An 18,698-nucleotide genomic window follows, 5' to 3' on the forward strand; every position below is an offset into this window, starting at 1 on the left:
ATCCAGAAAAATGTGGTCCCTGTGGTGCTGGTGGTTTTCTGACTGCCCCGTGTAGAGGCCGGGAGATTTTTCTTTGCAGCTCCAGCAGCTGAAGGAGACAGGGAGAAGCTCTTGCATCACCTGGGTCCAGAGTAATGAATGTGATATTGCCCTTCCCCAGCACATCTTATCTGAGCATCTCCATTCGAACTCCAATTAAGCTCCCCAGCCCCTGCCTGAGGGCAATGACTAATAGGAAACTGAATTTCTAAAGAAGGCAAGAAGGGAGATGCGAACCTGGCTGTGGCCTTTCCCAAAATCCTGTCCTCAGAGTGATGAGAACCTGCCGGGGTTTAGTGATTTCCCATCCCTCCTGAACTCCTGGGAAATATTTGAACAGAGCTCTCAAAATACCTCCTAAGTGCATTGTCTGTTTTCCATCTACAAAGGCAGCGTGGATAGCCTTGAAACTCTAGGACAGTGTCTCTCCTTGAGCTGATGGGAGCCATAAACAATAAATGAGTGCACATTGATTTATCCTGTATTAGATCAGATACAAGATTCTCCTTTGCCTCCTGCATGGAAATTGCTGCAGCCTCAAGTAGAGTTTCAGTGTGTTCAGAGCAGAAAGTACAGCTGGGAGTGTTGTACACAGAACAATGGGATATTGTCTGATTCCCCACACAATGGGGGATGGCAGGGGGAAAGAAGTCATCTTTCAACTCAGGGTTTTTTACAAGAAAGCAACTGCATCTGCTATTGAGGTAAAAAGTAATTATTGGGGAGGTGGGGGAACAACTGCAACAGCCAAGAGTGATGTTTTCTAGAAGGATTGTTGGGAAATGGGAAGTTACAACTTTGAGTGAGGTGCCTTTGCAATCTCACTTTCTGCTGCCTGAGAAGTGAATTGTCAGGAAAGCCAGAGCCAGCCTGGCCTTTTGGGAAGGTGAATTATTTGGGAAGGTGAATATATGCCTGTCACTGCTGGGAATGAGCAGGTGGCCCAAGGTGTGGGAAGAAAAGGAGATTTCTCTGTTGGTGGAGGTTGGAGTGGCTGCCCCAGGCGTGTTTGGTGAGGAATGTGGGTGAGGAAAGCCCAGGGCCTGTTGGCTGTGCCTGTAGGGGAGGGTGTGGGATGTGCTGGGCTTCCCACAGGGCTGGAAGGGGCCCTCTGCCCCTGCATTGGGACAGTTCCCTGATGGAATGTGGGGAGGGGCTTTCAACAAAGCTGTTCCTTTTGTAACTGGCTGGTGGAGGCTCAGGTGGTGGTTCTGAGCACAGAGTCTAATTACAGCATTAATGGATGTTGTAGACAACAAACTTGTCTTTTCTTAAAAACAACAACAAAAAAAATCGTTTACTAAGCCCCAGGTAGACACCTGGGATTTGGGGCAGTAATGTTCTTTTTAAGGCATGGGAATTACCTGGATTTTGATGTGTTTGGTAGCCAAACCTGATGTGACAGAAATCTCTTCTGAGCTGGATGTGGTTCCAGAACTCGTTTGTATTGGCAGTGAGCGAGTTAAATCTGTCCACAGCTTCAGCCCATCTGGTTATGGAATCATCTCAGAGAATCCTGGAATGGTTTGGGTTGGAGAGGCCTGAAAACTCATCCTGTTCCACCATCCTGCCATGGGTGAGATTTCCAGGTGTAGAACAACTACTAAAGGGCTGAGGAAGCAGAGAATAAACCTGTGACCTTTGGGAAAATGCTGCAAGCACACAAACTTTTGGGACCTGTGCTTCTTGAACTGCTGTGAGGGCATTCTGGTCTTGCTACCTTTGGAGGAAAAGAGGCATTTGAAAGAGGCATTTGAAAGAGGCATTTCAAATGTCAGCCACCTGGTGGGTTTAATAAATCCTTCAGGATCTGTAGGTTTTGATCCTTGTGTGGAAGGAAGGGTTTCAGGGGTGGCTGTTTGGACTGAGGCACTGGGTATGAAATGCTGTAGCTAATTAAGGTGAAGGAATGAAGGGGATGAGGGAACAGGCAACTGCTTGCATTGGACCTGGCAGATTCCAAGATTTCTGACAGCCAGGCTCTTAAACAGCCTTTTGGATTATCTGGTGGCTTTCTTGGATGCTATGCAGGATATTTTCTCACACCATGGCCCCTAGTTCTACCAATTTGCCTTTAATTAGTTCCAGCAGCAGCAGCGCTTCTGCTGCTGCCTTTAGAGGTGAAACATGGCCAGAGCACAGGGCTGGGATCTCATTTTGGGAAGCAGGCTGGTTCTGCTGCTGGAGCAGCTCCTCCTTGCACCTAGGGTAAGTCAGGTAAATGCCACTGTGGGTCACAATCTCACCTGGAAAGTGCTGATTACAACTGGTGTGGGAGTGGACAGGGAGGCTTCATTCCTTTGTTATGAGGAGGTGCTGTTTTGCATCGCTGTGCATGATTCATTTTTCTTAATGTGCACCTGCTTAAAATTTATAGAGAGGGGATTTTTTTTTTTTTTTCAAAGCATGAGTGGTGGTTTTGTGGTGGATTGTTGGTTATGCCTCTGAAAGTCTCATTTCTCTGACCTAACAGCCTTGCATTCTGCAACTTCTGCCAGGGCTCCTCTAATCCTTTCCTGGCCTAGATGACTTAAAATGAATGTTTTAAGCAAGGAAAGCGAAGCAAAACTGCTTCTGAGATGAGTGAGGAGTGAAAATCTTGGAAAGGGAAACGAACACCCAAAACATAAGGAGATTATTGTTTTCTCCTTCAGTACAATTCGTTTCCCTGGGTGATGAGCTCTGTAAGCTCAGAGGAAGGAGGGAAATGCTGCTTTTTAGAAGATGTTGGGGATCTTTTACTATGATGTTAGAAACAGTGAAAAATATCTTTCTGCTCTGAACCATCCCCCTGGAATCTTGCTTGTCTTGAGGATTCAGGTTTTAAGGCAGGGCTGTGCTTAAATATTTGGGTAGAGCTGGTGTCTTTCTTTCATGAGAAAGAGCCCTGTGTTGTCCAAAACTCCAAAGCATTTGTGTGGAGACATTCTCACCGTGGCTCTGTGAGTGTGGAGCCTGTAGAGGAAGAACCCCAAGCACAGTAAAGTACCAGGAGGTATTGAGGGCTACAGTCATTGTGGGTATTTTTTCCAAGCCTCCCTTGTTTTCTGAGCTCTGCAGGAGGTTGGTTTGCACAATACACACGTTGTGTGTCTCACAGTAGGATGCTCTGTCAAACAGAATCTCTGCACTGTTGACTCTTTCACGCAGTGAAAGGAAAAAAAAAATCACAGTGATTTTTGTCTTGAATGCCCCATGCTGTTCAAATCTGAGCTGGTAACTGCCTCTATAAGGTAGAGAAGACTTGGGTTAGTGTTCCATTATCCTGGAGTCAAATGGTTCTTTCTCCTTTGTCATCTCCTGGAGCACTGGGGATGGAGATAGTCTTGCTGTAAATCCAGGGGGATACTGCAGAGTGGGGCAAGGAGTCTGGAAGCTCCACACTCCCTTCCCCAAGATGGGAGTGATGATGCTGTGAGGGAGGGAGGGACCCCCTGCCCTTTGTGTGCCCCTTCTCCAGCACAACTCCCACCTTTTTGGAGTGAGAGCAGAACAGGGTAGCCTTAGGTGTTTCCTCCCTGAGCTGATTGCTTTCATTGGGAAATGTGGGATAAAGGCATGTGTCTTGTCATCAGAGGGCTTTTTTGAACAGGTGGTCCTGGAATTATAAAAGATGTTAAGGAGTTTGAAAAGCGTTGGAGCTGCAATTTTAAATTGTCAACTTTCCAGCTCGAACCGGTCACTCCTCAGCCGCTACAGCTGACTTGGAAACATTTGGCTCAAGAAGCGGAACAACAGTTGGAAACAAATAGTGATTAGTTTTTTCATGGCTTCCCAGGGAACGCATCAGTTTGTTCGTTTCCCCTCTCATTTCGTGGTTCCTGTGGATTTTTAAGGCACTGTAGATGCAGGATGTTCAGTTCAGCCAAGCCTGCGTACTGGCAGATTAAAATGAGCAAAGGCTGAGCACGCTGAGTTCACTCATCATAACCAATATGATGCTTCTCAGAACTTCCTTTGCCCTTGGTATCTTCACTGAGGAATCCTGCCTGCTGCCGTCAGCCCCCCTGCGTTGAAATCCCATTTTACCCATTTCAGTGCTGTAAGAAGTGCTGTATAAACTAAACAGGAGCATCTGTGAAGTGGTTAGAGTTGTTGTTGATTGCCTTTTCCTTATTGCCTTCAGGGGATTTAGGCTTGAATTTGCTGGAAGTAGAATTTATGAGCCAGAACGCTCCATTTCTGATCCTTAAGCCGGGAAGAGTGCGGCGAATTTGATCGGTCTTTTCTCCTGCCTCCCATGTCTCTGGCTTTTGATCTGGACCTCGCAGGGCTCTCTCTCTCTCTCTGTCTGTGTCTTTAACATAATTGCTTTTTGCATGTGGAGAGGAAGGCTGGTTTTCACATGGCTGCTTTTTTTTTCTATCCGGGGAGCTGCAGGAGCAGCGTTGGGGTTTGGGCCATCTGCTCACGGTGAGCGGTTCCGCGGGGAGCTGGGGCACCTGTGCCTCACTCACCTGGGCCTTATGTCCCCAGTTCTTTTAACACAGAGACAATTTTAGACATAGAAGAAAAGAATCCTTGTTTTATATTAAAAATCCGTTCTTGAACAGTACCCCAAATATGCTAAAAAGCCCATGAGTAACCAAAAGAAAAGCTATTAATAAGTAAAGCTGCACAATCTGCAAAAACTCCAAGCAGTTGCAAATTTGTGACATTAAGAGCCACCAGCCTGGTTTTTTTTTATAGTGAATATCTCCATGAGACTCTAGAGAGACTCCTCTCCCAAAATAATGAAAAATTATGTTTACATAGTAAAACTAATTAAAAATCACAAGTTATGTTCACAAGAAAGTCAACAGTTTATAAAAGGAAAATATGCATTTAGAAGTTTCATTTGGTTTTTTTATTTTATTTTTTCTCTTTTTTTGTACATATAAATAAATCTATTTATCTTTAAATTTAAGCCTACTTTGCTTCTTCTAATCATATCTCACAAAAAAAAAGTATACAAAAGTATACACTCAAACCACTACACTAAGTTTAGCAAACAAAATTCAGCAAACATAAAACCACAGGCAGCAAAGGTGAGCTTGGTGACAGACCCTGAGTGTGGCAAGAGGAGATGCTGTGGTTTGAATCATACCATGGGAGTTTGGAGCATCCAGTGCTGCTTTTACAATCATGATCTGGTGATGTCTGTGTGGAACAAAAGGCTTTTTCTCGCCTGCTCGTGTGGGGGAAGGATGTGTCTCTCTGCATAGCCGTGTAAAACCCCCTGATTATGTGGGGTAGATATCTCAGCTACACTTGTGTTTCCACATAACTTGTGTGTTTCTGCATTGCCACTGGGGAATGCCTGTGTTTTATTCCAACTTTGTTTTGCAGAGAGAGAGAGTTTTCACTATCCCCCGCAGATTTGAGAAAGTTTATGGCACAAAAGCCAAGTGGATTTCACTAGAGTGCACAAATGTGTTCCCCATCTTCATTAACCAAATGAGGAAATGCCTGTAGAATTAAGAGTAAGTGATCAATCCTGGGAGCACTGAAGAAAATTTTGACATTTGAGGGGTGAAGTGGCCAAGTCAAAGCCCTTTCCTTTCAATTGCGAGCCTGGTGGCAGGACCTTATCTCTAGGGGTGGCAAAGGAAAAGACTTAATTCAAGATCTTCTATGCTTTGAGGCAACACAAATGCATAGAAAACATAAATGTTCATGGGAGCTTTGAAGCTATTGGAGAGTCAGCAAAAAGTCACAGTACCAGCATGCCTGGGCTAGCTAACACAAAAGAGATACAGATATGTAGATAAATATATATCAAATGAAGAAATAGGGGTGGAGGAAAAATCCTGAAGAGTTAAAGGTCCTCTAAAGGACATTAAATGAGTCCAGCCTGTCAGGAGTTCAGGGTTTAACACTCCAGTAGTGCTACAGGGAAGCTCAAGAAATACTGAATGTATTCTACATTTGCTGAAAAGCCAGATGACACAGTCATTGTATGACCTATCCTTCCATCCCCACAGTAAATACAGATTAAACAGCTGATTCTAAAGGTTGGCATTTAAAAATCAGCAGATGACTTTTGATTTTTAAGGCTGCAGCTGAGGCAGTCTGTACACTGCAATGAGAGTGTCTTTCAGCCCCATAAGGTGTTTTGCACCAGGCAGGAGATTGCAGGCCAACCAGCCAAGATTTCCAGGCAAAACAATGGGTAGACAGCAGTAGCTCAAAGGATATTTTTTTGTGTGTGTGTAAGACTTTTGAAGTCAAAGCTCCCCGTTTTATGAAGATGTGGTTCAGTGTGAGGGCTGTAGGACTGGAAGTAAGGACCAGTTGAGGGAAAACCAGCTGTTCAGCAGATGTCACATTAGTGGTTGAACTCCTTCCTTCCTCTCCAGCCATTAAGTGCAACCTTCAGTTCCTGCCAGCAGTGGTTTCCACCACATCTGCAGAAGCCTTTTTCTCCTAATGGAGAACAGTTCCTCAGCACTTGGGGCTGGGGTTTTCCCTGCTCTTTTACATGTGTCTTCCTCTGAAGTTGGCAGCTTCTCTTTCCTGTCTGAAGGACAAGGCAGAGGAGATGTGGCAGTGTTGTATTTCAAAGGAATCGTGTTCTAACACGACAAAACACAATTACCTCCTTATCATTGCTGCACCGCAGCAAATAACTTTAATTGGTCTCAGCCTGTCATGGTAAGATATTGAGAGTTTGTTATTTAACTTTTAAATTGATGTAGTTTTCCTGCTATCCCTCTTTATTCAGGGAAAAAAAATGTCAGTAAGGCACATACCTTATTACTGCCATCTTCATTCTAGTGCTGCTTTGGCCATGCTGGGGCTTTGCTACCCAAATTAATCCTGGTTTCTCCCAAAGGGAAGAGCTTCCTCTCTGCTTCCCACTGCTAACTTTGTGACTTCCCTGGAGAGCTGCTGGCGGCTGGAGCTGGCAGTCAGTCCTGGCAGCACACTGCTCTCGTTAAAAAGGCCAGATTGCAGCTTAATCAAACATCTTTCCAAACTGCATCAGGGAAATCCAAAAGCTCTGCTTTGGAGAATTGAAATGAGGAACGTGCTCTTAAACTGCTGACATTGTGTTGTTACCAAAGCCAAAGCAGATCTTTAATGTGTTAAAAGCAGGAGATGCTGGTTTCCCTTTTTGGAACAAAAAGAGGAAATTCCTTCATGTAACAGGATATGTTAAAGAAATGCTATAGCTGAGGGAACTTTGATATTGTCTCTTTCCATTACTTCCTCAAAAATTATGAATTAGAAATGTGTGTGTGTATTTCACGTCTGGCCTCTCCCTCTGCCTTAGGCAGAGTTGTCTCTTCTCTTTTTCCTTTTTGGTTCGGTTCAGCAAAGCCTTAACTGTTTCCAATTGTTATTCCCATTCATTAGTTGTTCCATGGAGCCCCTCAATGACTCAGATATTTAATTCCAGTTATGGTATAATTTTATCTCAGTGTGTGTAAAGCCTTTGTTGCCGTGATACGATCGCACTGATGAGATTATGGAGCATATTGGCTGCTGAAAGGATGGATAATGTGAGTTGTAGGTGATCCTTCTGTTGTGGCTTTGGCTTCTCCTTTTTGTGATGTTGTGGTTCATTTGTTAAGATAAGAAATAAAGGATATGAAACTGGCAGCAATTTGGCTTGACATGAGCGAGATTCTTAATTATAGCTTCCTAATGTAACCTTTCATTTTGTGGACTTCTACTGAATAAAAGTGCTTTGGATTTGGCTTTGCAGCTCTGTTAACAAGAAGCAACTCCTGTGATCCACAGTTTTATACTGAAGGAATGCCTGGTTCCAGCTCTCCCTGTGATATTTCATGGACTCTCAGAAGCAGGAGGATTGAATCCCACATCTGTCAGGAGGCAGCTTTGTGGAACAGGGCTTACAAAGGGGGTGGTTTGCATCTGTCACTTCATCTTCAGCTGCTGAAGTCTTGCTAACCTAGTTATGGATCCCAAACATCCCAAAAAGGAGGGATCTGCCCCTCTGCCTCTTGCTGCTGTGAATTCAGGAGTGAAAGTTGTCCCAGGATCAAACAGTTCCTGGCCAAAACTTCCCACATAATATTTCAAGAGGCAAAAAAAAGAAGCCAGAGTGACTCAGGGATGAGATCAGAGGAGAGCAGGTGTCCTGGGGAGACGAGGCAGTGAACTGCACAGATGAGGATCTCCAACCAACTGAGCTTGGCTGCTGTAGATGGGTAAAATTACCCTCATCCTTATTTTCCTGGAAGTCTTTAATTTAATTTTATTTTTTAAAAAATTCTTCCTTACAAATGTCTCTGTCTCCAAGAGGGTGGCGCAGGAAGTGAATATCCGAGTGAATCATCGTGGCTCTTCTCCCGTGACATTCACTTTTTGAAGTGATATTCACTTTTTGTACAGTAATTGTCTTCTTGCCTAGTTTCCATCTGTCTTAATAGCACTGATGCTGCAGAATGCAAAAATGGAAATTATTTTGGAGTTTACAGAGCAAAGGGTTAACTGGCTCTGCCTCGCTCAGAGCAGGAGCTGGATGGAGCCAGGCTTTCTGCTGGGACTAAACCATTTCCTACCATGCTGCAGCTCTTCTGGCATGGTGCACTGGGGGTTTTACATGTGTGCAGTGCAGATGTTAGCGAGGATACACTGGTCCCCTAATTAAACAGCGCTGGGCATAAGCTGCCTTCCGTGGAAGAAGCTCCGGCAGCACGACTGAGAAGAGGCAATGATATATAAAATGTGACTTACCATGCTGAGGGACATCTGCTCCTCCTTCACGAGGATTCAGCTCCCTGTGGTGATGAAGGCATGATGTGAGCTTGTGTTGGGGCTGGAGGAACTCGCTTCATCCTTGAGTCGGGGCGAGGACGGTTGCCTTTTACCGCTGACAGGAAGCAGCAACATCCGTGTTCTTTAAAAAAAAAAAACTTTCCCGTGTTAAATAGGAAGCTGAAGTGACTTTATTTGTTGAGCTTCACAGCGAGTGCTGTGAGAATACAGTAAGACAAAGAGCCCTGAGGCCTCTGCATATGTTTCTGCTGTGCTGTTGCCTCCAAGGAGGAGCATGACTCAGTTACGCTGGCTTGAAATATTCCAAAGTAGATTATTTCTCTTGTAGCAGAAGGGCTTGGCACTGCTCACTGTTGGAGATGCCCTTTTTTCCTGGGCAACAAACTGACAGCCAATTGTTTAGACATCCCTGTGGCTGTTCTATTCCTTCCCACAATGTCTCCTGAGACAGGACAGGCATTAAGACATTTTGGGCCACAATGACCAGTCCGGTGATGCTCCTGTTGGCATGGTGCTGAACTGGCAATCAGGCAGCAAAGGCAGTGATTTCCCTGTCTGTCTGCCTCACCTCTGAGATGTGTGGCCAAGTGCCAGACCAGCTGTGCTTTCCAGGCAGCTTCCAGCTTTTTTTTTTCCTCCCAGGTAGGTGAGCCTGGCCTTGAAGAGACAAGTGCATGTGTGTTTGTGCCTCAGTGCTTGGAAGGGGCAGTTCCTTATCAGCCTCTTTGGAGTAGGGAGGGAAGATTAATCCTCTGGAGGTGAAGCTGCATGGCTTGTGAGCCCTTGGAAGAGAAAATTCCATCACAGGTGCTGGGACGACTCCAGTACTTGACTTAAAATCTTGGCTTTGGGACTGAAGATGCCTGCACAGATTGTGTTGGGGAAGGATAGGCATCTACCTTGTTTCCATGGTTTTATATGGATTTACATCTTCTGTAGTGAGTGTTCCCTGTGGTGCAGCTGATGAGAGCTTTCTAGGAGAGAGGAGTGCTTCTGGAGTGCTGTCCTTCTCCTTTTCCCTGTCCATCCTCACCACAGCCTCAGGGAACAGCGTCACTGAGAGCCAGAAACCTCAGCCAGCACAGGGATCCTGCACTGGGACAGGTCTTCGATGTGAGCTCAGGAGATCCAGGAAATACCAAGAGAACCTTTGATCCTGCTAGGATCTGCCTTCGTCCATGGGCTCATCTTCAGTGCTGTGGGATGCCTGCTGATGTTTGTATTAAACCAAAAACTTGGGCTCTGTGGATGAGTTTGGGAATTACAGATCCAGTGAAGGTGGAGAGTGTGAGAAACAGAGGGGGTTATGGCATTGAGGAATGAAAAGCCTGAAAAAAAAAAAAAAAAAAAGGCTCCAACTGAATGGTAGAATGGTAAAATTCATAGAATGCTTTGGGTTGGAAGGAACAGACACATTCCACTGGAACAGGTTGCTCCAAGCCCCATCCAGCCTTGAACACTTGAACTCACACTGGTGGCTGGAGCTGCCCAGACCCTATGCCCTGGATAGTTTGACCTTTCCCAAATGCAGGAGGAGATGCCTTCCTTCCTCCTCCCTCTTTTGGTGAATCTGGGACTATGCAAGGCCAGGTGAATGAAGCTGTGTCCTGTCTCCCAAGTTGTGTGTCCTTCGCATTTATTTTTTTGCCCGTCAAGAGAAATATTACTCACTCATGGAACTCACTTGCATATTGCATCTTACATGGACTCCACAAGTGATGTGTGAACAGTATGAATGACAGAATAAGGGTATTTTTTGCTGATTTATGTCACTTCTGCCTTCACATGTCATCATAGATGTACTTGCTAAAATAGCAATATCTGGGCAGGGTGGAAACTAGCATCCAAAGCATCCTCAGGCATTTAGGAGAAAGCCCTGGTAAGTCCAGTGAAGATTTGGAGCCAGGCAATGAGCCAGTTAGGGAATCTCAGTCTGTTTCAGTGCAAGGCCATAAAATAGTGTGTGCTATCTGGAAAGCAGAACATCTGGCAAACTGGCTAATGAGAGCCAGACTGGGGGAGCTCTGAGGCAAATGGAAGAGCCGCCCTGTAGGGTTGGTTTATAACTTTTTGAATTTGTAGGAGGTTACTACTTCGTTGGAATTTAAAAAAATATATTTATTTGAAGGAGTGCAGACACCAAACCCCATGGAATTCCAGAGTGACTTCAGTTTGATATATAATAGCTGGCTGGGAAGGGTGATTTATCCCACCCTCCTGTGGATGTTTTCTGTCCCTTATTCCCCTCTCAGCTCTGCCCTGGAGATCCCCCATGGCTCTCTGAAAGAGAGAGGAGTTTGTTTGCTCTCAGCCCGTGGAGAGTTTTTCCTTCCTGTAAGCAGGGAATTTGTTTTGCAGAGGGGAGAGGTTTGGGCTCTGGAAAGTTTATGCTCCTTCTCTTTCTTCCTTGTTTTTTTGTTTTTTATTGTAATGATGACATATGGAAACTATTTACACAGGAGCATGCTCTGCTGCACTGAATGGAAATGCTGGAGTCCCGGCAGTCTCGTTCCGGATGCCTTGTGTAAGCAGCCAGCTGGTTTTGCTTTTCCTTTTTGCCTTTTTTTTTTTCCTCTTTTCTTTTTCCCCCCTCCCTCCCTGTGTCTCTTTTCAGGGAACGACTGGGATAAGTTACACAAGTGTAAGGAAGGAAGCTTTGCCATCTGTGACCTCGCTTCCTTTCGGCGTGCCCCTTGCGCTGCGAACTTTGAAATACCTTTTTTTTTTTTTTTTTTTTTTTTTTTTTTTTTTTTTTTTTTGCGCTGGAGATTCCTTGCCATGCTGCCTGCTCAGCACTTCTGACTCCTTCTCCCGTTTAGCTCATCGTGCTCGCTCGCTTGGTGAGCAAGTCGTGCTAAATGCCAAAACACCAGAGCGCAGCACACGCGTCCCCGCTCCAAGAGCACGCTTGTGCCTGGCAGCCGCTCCTCGTCCTGCGGCTCAGCCTTCCGAAATCTCCCCCTCGGAAACACCCAGGGAGAGGATCTCACTGAGGTCTGAGCCACCTTCCTCACTCAGAGGGGAGGGGAGAGAGAGAGAAGCCGCTCAGTTCTGCAGGCAGCACGGAGCGGAGCCTTTCTGCGCGCAGCTTTCCCTTTTCTGCGCGGAGCTTTCCCTTGAGGAAGCGGCGCGATCGAGGAGCGGCTCTCGCAGCGAGGCGGGAGGAGCTGGGGCTGTGCCCGGCTGCCAGCACCGCCGGCTGCCATGCAGTGGAGAGAGCTGCCTCCTGCCATCTACTTCGAGGATTCCGGGAGCCCCGTGGAGAGATCCTCCTATCTCATTGAGCTCCATACTGATGGTAAAACGCCGTCGGGGATGTCGGTGCAGCACGAGCGGAGCCGAGCTTGCATTAGTCTGTGTCATTGTTATCATGGGAGCAGCTGAGGAAATTAGCTCGCTGGAGGGCTGCCAAGCACACAGTCAGAGAGCTGCTCTTCAAATTTATTATTATTTTTTATTATTATTTATGACCCAGATGATGCTGTTGCCTCAGGGATGCTAGATCAACCTTCTGGTACCTGACGGGGAAAGGAGCTGATCCACAAAATGCAGCTCCCCACCGGAACACTTCAGTGCATTTTCTGTTGGCTGTGCCTGGTTCAGACAGCAGGAAAGCATCTTGATTTCTGGAGCTGTTTCTCGGTTCTGATTTGCATCTCTGAGTGCTGTTTGGTATTTGCAGCCTTGGTCTCAGAGCTGGGACAGCTCCACTGTTTTCAGCTTCTGTGGGAAGCACTGAGCTGGGTCCTGTCCTGGGTTTTTGCTGGGGTGTGTCTATTCCTAGTGTCAGTCCTTTCCAGGGAAGTTAATTTTTGCAAAAGAGCTGCTTCAGGGTTAAAGGTGATTTTGGCATCTTTTGGCAGGGTCCAGCGTGTTGGTGTTTAGGTTAATGCTACAAACCTTTGCTGTTTTGGCCACAGTGTGTTTTGATCCTCTTAAATTTTGTATATTCTGTAACGTAAAGTCCAGGTTCTGGTGCTCCTCCTGTAACTGTTAAGCATAAAATGTAAAAAGGTTTTGCTCTCAGGCTGCAGTTTGAGGGGGTCTGTCTTTTTGAGACACATCCCCAGCAAAAGCTTTGTAAATAATAACATTAAGAACTTTTTAGAGCTTGCAATATAACGCTTCTGATTTTTGCATATGGCTGTCATCCTAGTTAAAAAGCAGACAAACTAGAAGGCTGCCATTCCAGCTCCATGGATAAATAAAAACTCCATAATTCAGGTTTTTTTTTTTTTTTCAAGAACTGTGCTAAATCAAGGGCTGTGGGGGAGGAACCGGCCTCATTCAAACATTTGTCCAGATTTTGAGTGGTATTTTAAGGGTGTGGGGGAAGCAAGGAAGAGAAACAGGCTTTGTGCTGCAGATCGCTCAGCAACCTGAGTGTGCAATCTGGATGGTCTTCACAAACCCCAGAGAAAGGTTGTCTTGATTTGATTTTGGGGGTGGGAGAGGCAGCTGTGGCTGTGCACTGGTGGGGGGGTTCTGATTCCTTCCCACTCCCTGCCTCTGCCAGGAGCACATGGTGCCATTTCTCTTGGCGGGTGCAGAGTTTTTGGCATGGACTCCCTCTCCACTCCAGAGGGTGTTCTGGAGAGACTGAATCAGTAATTCATCGAGGATTATTTTGTCACAGCAAATCTTCAGCAGGCTGTCATGAGAGGGGAAGAGAACCTCGTGGTGCTTTTTTGCCCACTCTCAGATAACAACTTGGAACACATGGAGAGCGAGCTGCCACACCACAGCTCCTGTGCTCATCAAATAAGGGGGAAATCAGCACTGTTGTGCTGGCAAGCTCCATTTCACATGTACCCGCTTTGGGAACATGAGGGACTGGAGGAGGGAAGTCTCTTCTGAAAGCAGGAACAGCCATGTGATGTGGGAAATGATTGAAACTCTGGAGAACTGAGAGTGTGGCCAGCTCCACCACAGACCCTAAGCAGATCTCACTGCTGTAGGTTCTCTGCCCAGTATTCTTTGTCAAAGGTAAAATAAAACCCCCAGTCCCAGAAGGAGAAACCAAGTGACATTCTCTTCTTGTACAGTAATTGTCTTCTTGCTTAGTTTTCATCTGTCTTAATAGTACTGAGGCTGCAGAATGCAAAACTAGCAATTATTTTGGAGTTTACAGACATGCCCTGTGTAACTCTCCCATGGGAAGGACATTGTGTATATGTAGCTGTTCTTGGGAGTTGCTTTTTTGCAATTGAATTGTTTTAGGGTTTATTAAACAAAATCTTAATTTACAAAATCTGGTTCAAATGTTCAGTATGGCATTGTTCTATAGTTCTTTGCTGGTGAGGAGGACAGGCACTCAGAAGTTTTAGAATCAATGTGCGGAGTGTGAACAGAAAATTCATCTTGCAATTTGTTTGCATCAGAGAGGTATCAGTACTTAGCAGCACCTCAGAGTGCTGTGAAGATGTGTTACTTAGTGACTCTGAAGTGCTGTGAGAAATGGGGCTTTCCACTCAAAATACTGACAGCTTCTCTCCTCACATTAGTGTCCCATGGCAGGGACAGTGCTGTGTCCATCCTTCCATGACCTCTGCTCCAAGGACATGTGCAACAGCTTCTTGCTCCTTCAGCAAACCCTCTTCTCTTCCCTGAGCTGGGCATCCTGGGAGGCTGGTGGCTGTTACCTGCCTGGTTATAGTGTCTGATGCTGCTAGCAAGCTTCAGGCATGACAGCACACACCTGTGAGCCAGGAGAGCTGCCTGCTGTATTGAATAGGAATCTGTCTCTTCTGATGATCTTCTGGGAGCATTCCCGTGTGCAAGTGCTGGGTCTGAGTGTCTCTTTAAAGCTCCTACCTGCCAAGAGTCCATTTGTCAATGTGCAAGCTGCCACTTTCCCAGCTCCTCTGCCTGTCTGTGATCCCAGAGCCTCGTGCTCCTCCATCCCAGCTTCCCTGATGGTCAATCCCTGTTTCTCTGATGCAGATGGAGGCAGCTACGACGTGGTCAATGACGCCTCCAGCCCCGCGGCCAGGGAGTGTTGTGCCCAGCAGAGCTCTGCCCGCCACAACTGGGAGATGAACTACCAAGAGGCAGCCATCTACCTCCAGGTGAGCCCTGCTGGGGAGGGGGGAGGATGGTCTGCACCAGCTATGGTGGTTCTTGGTCATGGGAAACAAACAGCTTCTGTTTTGGGGCTGAAAATTTGGTGCTTTGCCATGGATTTTGCTTCAGGAGTGGGGCAGTGCTGGAGGTGCCTCCAGATGGGCTTTGGAAGTCATTTGGAGCAACTGAACAGCAAAATACCCACCATCTCCCAAGGACTTTAGTGGCTGGGGGTTCAGCACATGCACAGTTCTGCCACCTTGGCATGGAGATTTCTGTAGCTGGTCACAGATTATCTTTTCATCTCTACAGTCGCTCCAGGGGGAATGGTCAGTGCCCTCCTGGGGAAGTCTCCTGTTCTGGAAGTGCAGGTCCCACTCCTGCCTTGGCCATGGGGTGGGTGGGTGGCCCAGTTAGTGTCAGTCAAGTCCTGCAGGTCATGTGAGGTATGAGAGAAAGCAGTGGTCTTGATTTCTACAGGATTAAAAGATGCTGGGATTAGGATCAGCCCAGGAGCAAAATTTATAATATTTAAAACAATGAAGAATCAAACCCCACCCATACTTCAGTTACCAGAACCACCATCCTTACTGCAACAAAAGGTTTGTGTTTTTAAGCTTGCTGTTCAACTGGTGTGAGGAATTAGCCATCAAAACCGAGCTTCTCCCAGAGCTGGCCAGTCTGAAATTATTGCTGATTCCATTAGAGTCCATCCTTCCTTCTCTTCATTCCCTTTCAAAGCTCTGAGGTGCTTTGGACCCAGTTGGATTTCTTTTTTGTTTAAGCCACTGCAAGGTGAGAGAAACCATTTGTTCTTCCCCGCTCTGACCCCACAGGACTGAGAAATCTCACTTCTCAGATATTTTAAAACAGTGTAGGCTGGACCTTGGCAACACTTGAGCTCCGTGGTGTGCTGGAGCAGCCCTGACAATGGCAGGGTGGCTCCAGCCTTCCCCCCAGGCTTTTGTTTAAACTCCTGATTATTGGAGCAGCTCTGCAAAGGGTCATTGAGCTGCAGCAGCTCTGATGGTAATGGGCACAGCAGGCCTGGCCCTTCGGATAGGGATGATTGCTGCTGCTGCCTTGACCAATGGCCACGATGACACTGTCCTTGAAATGAAGTAGAATCACTTAAAGAGAGTTTTGTGAGCAGTGGCTGCAGGCAAGTGTCGGGTGTGGGTACGAGGGCTTTGCTGTCCAGCCATGTTTGGAACTGCCTGGCTCCCAAGAGGCAGGATTGAGGCTGTTTGTCATTCTGCAAGTGTGTTCTGCCAGGCGTGGATGGGAATGACCCTGCTGATCTCAGCCTTGGCTCTTTGCAGGGCTCTGTGTCCTGCTCCAGCCCAGCTCTCTGACCCAGCAGTGTTTGTTCTAAAACCCTGTGTGAGCTGGAATAAGTGAGAAGCATTGGGAACCCTCTCCTGGGCGAGTCTGGAGAATACTTCACTTCCTAAAGGAGAGTTCCCTGACCTCGTTATCCATTTGCAATCACAGCTATTCTGCTTTGATGGTAATAGCTTGACTGTCCTTGCAGTAATTGCCTGCCTGGAAAGATGTTAATTTAAATAAAATCTCACCACTTCTTGTGCATCTGTGTGGCCCTGCTGGGGAAAAGTGATCTCTTATGACAGTTCCCAAGAGGCAGCAAGTTTCCTGTGAGTGACAAAAGCTCCCTTGCCAAAACTGTTGACTTGAGAGAGAGAGAGAAGAAGCTGTTGGGTGGTTCTGCATGAAAACCCTCTAAAATCTCCCTGAACTAAGTTTCATCCTAGGGGTAAAAATAGTCACGACATAGCTGTTTGAAAATCAGTTGTAGGCAAAGTGTTGAGATGGAGTATCTGACCTTTTAATGTTAATTAAGCTTTCTAGTTAAGAAGGAATGACAAATCAACATAGAGACTTGTTAATTTTTCATGGAGTCTGTCTTACATTCCTGAAGCAGAAAACACTGTGTGTGCTCCAGTGTTTTCTCCCAGACATTTTGCAAGGCCAAGATAAGGAGGAACAACTGTCAGCCAGGTGCCCTGGAGCTTATCTGGGTGTTTTCATGTTCTGTCCTGGAGAAGTTTAATCAAATAAGTCTATAAACATGTGGAAATAGTTGCAAGTAAATGAAGTGCTGTGTTTTTGTTGGGATGTTGGCTGAAGTTTCTTTGCCTGCCTTTATAAACTCTCTGTCTCATTGTGAAAAGGCTCAGGGGTTTCTGAAGCAGGAGATTGTGGATATTAAAGAGTTTCATTACATTGAAATGTGGTTATGAACAGAAGAGGATGTCCCGTGTGTGTAGAGTTCGTTCCTCAATAAACACGTCAACAACAGGCTGTAAAAGGCAATAGTCTGTTGGGAATTGTATCTAATCCCTATAAAAGTCTGCATTCTTCACTCTTTCATAGCACTGAGAGTCACTAATGCTGTTCCCTTCTTTATTCCTGCTGCCCTAGGAAGGAGAAAACAACGACAAGTTCTTCACTCACCCCAAAAATGCCAAAGCACTCGCTGCCTACCTCTTTGTACACAACCACCTTTTCTACCTGATGGAGCTGAGCACGGCCCTGCTGCTCCTGCTGCTGTCCCTCTGTGAGGCTCCAGCAGTCCCCATGCTCCGTCTGGGCATCTTTGTGAGTATCTGGGGGCTGCATGGGACACTCTGCTTGCTCTGCAGTGTGGGAAAGAGGAAAACGAGGGCTAGACAGAGAGGAAGGAGGAGGCAATAAGAGGGAAAAAAAATCCACCTGGCTTGTTCTGTAAATGGTTGGCAGCAGATAGGCCAGACAGAAAAACTTCCTTTTTGCATTTGATCTGGGCAGACCACAATGAAAGTGACACTTGTTTTGTGTTATCGATTTGTGCAGTTCTTAATTTTGTAACAGAAATGGGTGGGGTTTTTTTCCTTTTTCGTGAAATAACTCAACAGTCTGTGTGCTTTGATGGGGTGGCTTCAAAGTTGTTGTCAAGGCTGGTGCCATTACCCCAGCAGCACAGATCAGGACCCTCCCTGTGATTCTCCAGAGTATCTAATCGAAGAGAAAACCCTTCTCTCTATAGAATCTCTCTGCCCAGCAGCTCTCCTTCTGTGTTTCACTAAGAAAATCACAGTCTCCATCTCTTTTTCAAAGTGTTTCTGCTCAAGTTGTTGATGTCTTGGCCTTTTGTTTGAAATGTGTCAGTAAGGTTTTTTTTTCTGTGTTGCTGGAGCCCAGAAGTGACATAGATTTCAGGAAATTTTGGCCTGGTACTGCTTAGAGAAAAATTGCACAGGCTTTAATAAAAGCACAAAGCAGTAGATGTAGAAATTTTGAAAAACAGTGCTGTGTTAGCTTTAAAAGAGTGGCTTGGGATTTTCCTGCATACCACAGGGTGATGCTCAGAGGGGCAGGAGAGGCAGGAGTGTGGCCTCTGCCCTGCTGCTGTTCTCACCAGCCCTGTGCCGTGGCAGGTCCATGCAACCCTGGAGCTGTTTGCATTAATCGTGGTCGTCTTTGAGCTCTCCATGAAGATGAGGTGGCTGGGCTTCCACACCTTCATCAGGCACAAAAGGACTATGGTCAAGGTGAGTTTGTCTGCTTGATGGTTGGAGTTTCTCCTTTAGCACCTCCAAGACCCAAAGAGCCAGATTGTAGTGATGCAATCCCCACACCTCCAACAGGTGTTTCCAAATAGGGAAAGAGTTTCAGTTTACCTCTGACGTTTTAGGAAGTCTACCTGGATTCTTTCATAGCCTTCTGACAAGGATTGGCTTAGGGCCAAAGAGAAGCATCTACTGGATCCTGTCACTGTTCTTCAAACCCTGTATCCCTCTCTATTGGCTGCAATCCAAGTTACCCCTTCTAAAACAGTCAGTATTTAAGAAAGAGCACAAAAGAAAGTA

At 46.1% G+C, this 18,698-nt stretch overlaps 1 protein-coding gene and 1 long non-coding RNA gene across 3 annotated transcripts in view; one reads left to right on the forward strand and one right to left on the reverse strand.

Annotated features, from left to right (window-relative positions):
• LOC310916337 overlaps window positions 1–18,698 on the reverse strand; it is a 190,844-nt gene that overhangs the window by 67,019 nt on the left and 105,127 nt on the right. The gene's annotated exons all lie outside the window — the stretch shown is intronic.
• TPCN1 (two pore segment channel 1) overlaps window positions 1–18,698 on the forward strand; it is a 42,887-nt gene that overhangs the window by 3,485 nt on the left and 20,704 nt on the right. The window contains exons 1-4 of one of the 2 annotated variants that reach the window (XM_083874038.1): window positions 12,010–12,064; window positions 14,710–14,834; window positions 17,272–17,448; window positions 18,267–18,380. In XM_083874038.1, coding sequence (XP_083730164.1) covers window positions 14,802–14,834; window positions 17,272–17,448; window positions 18,267–18,380 — 324 coding nt within the window. In that variant the 5' untranslated portion in view covers window positions 12,010–12,064; window positions 14,710–14,801. Of the gene's footprint in view, window positions 1–12,009; window positions 12,065–14,709; window positions 14,835–17,271; window positions 17,449–18,266; window positions 18,381–18,698 lie in introns of those variants that run through there. The other variant, XM_083874037.1, reaches the window with a different exon arrangement.

This window comes from Zosterops lateralis (genome assembly GCF_965231275.1).
Source record: "Zosterops lateralis genome assembly, chromosome: 17".
NCBI classification, from domain to species: domain Eukaryota; kingdom Metazoa; phylum Chordata; class Aves; order Passeriformes; family Zosteropidae; genus Zosterops; species Zosterops lateralis.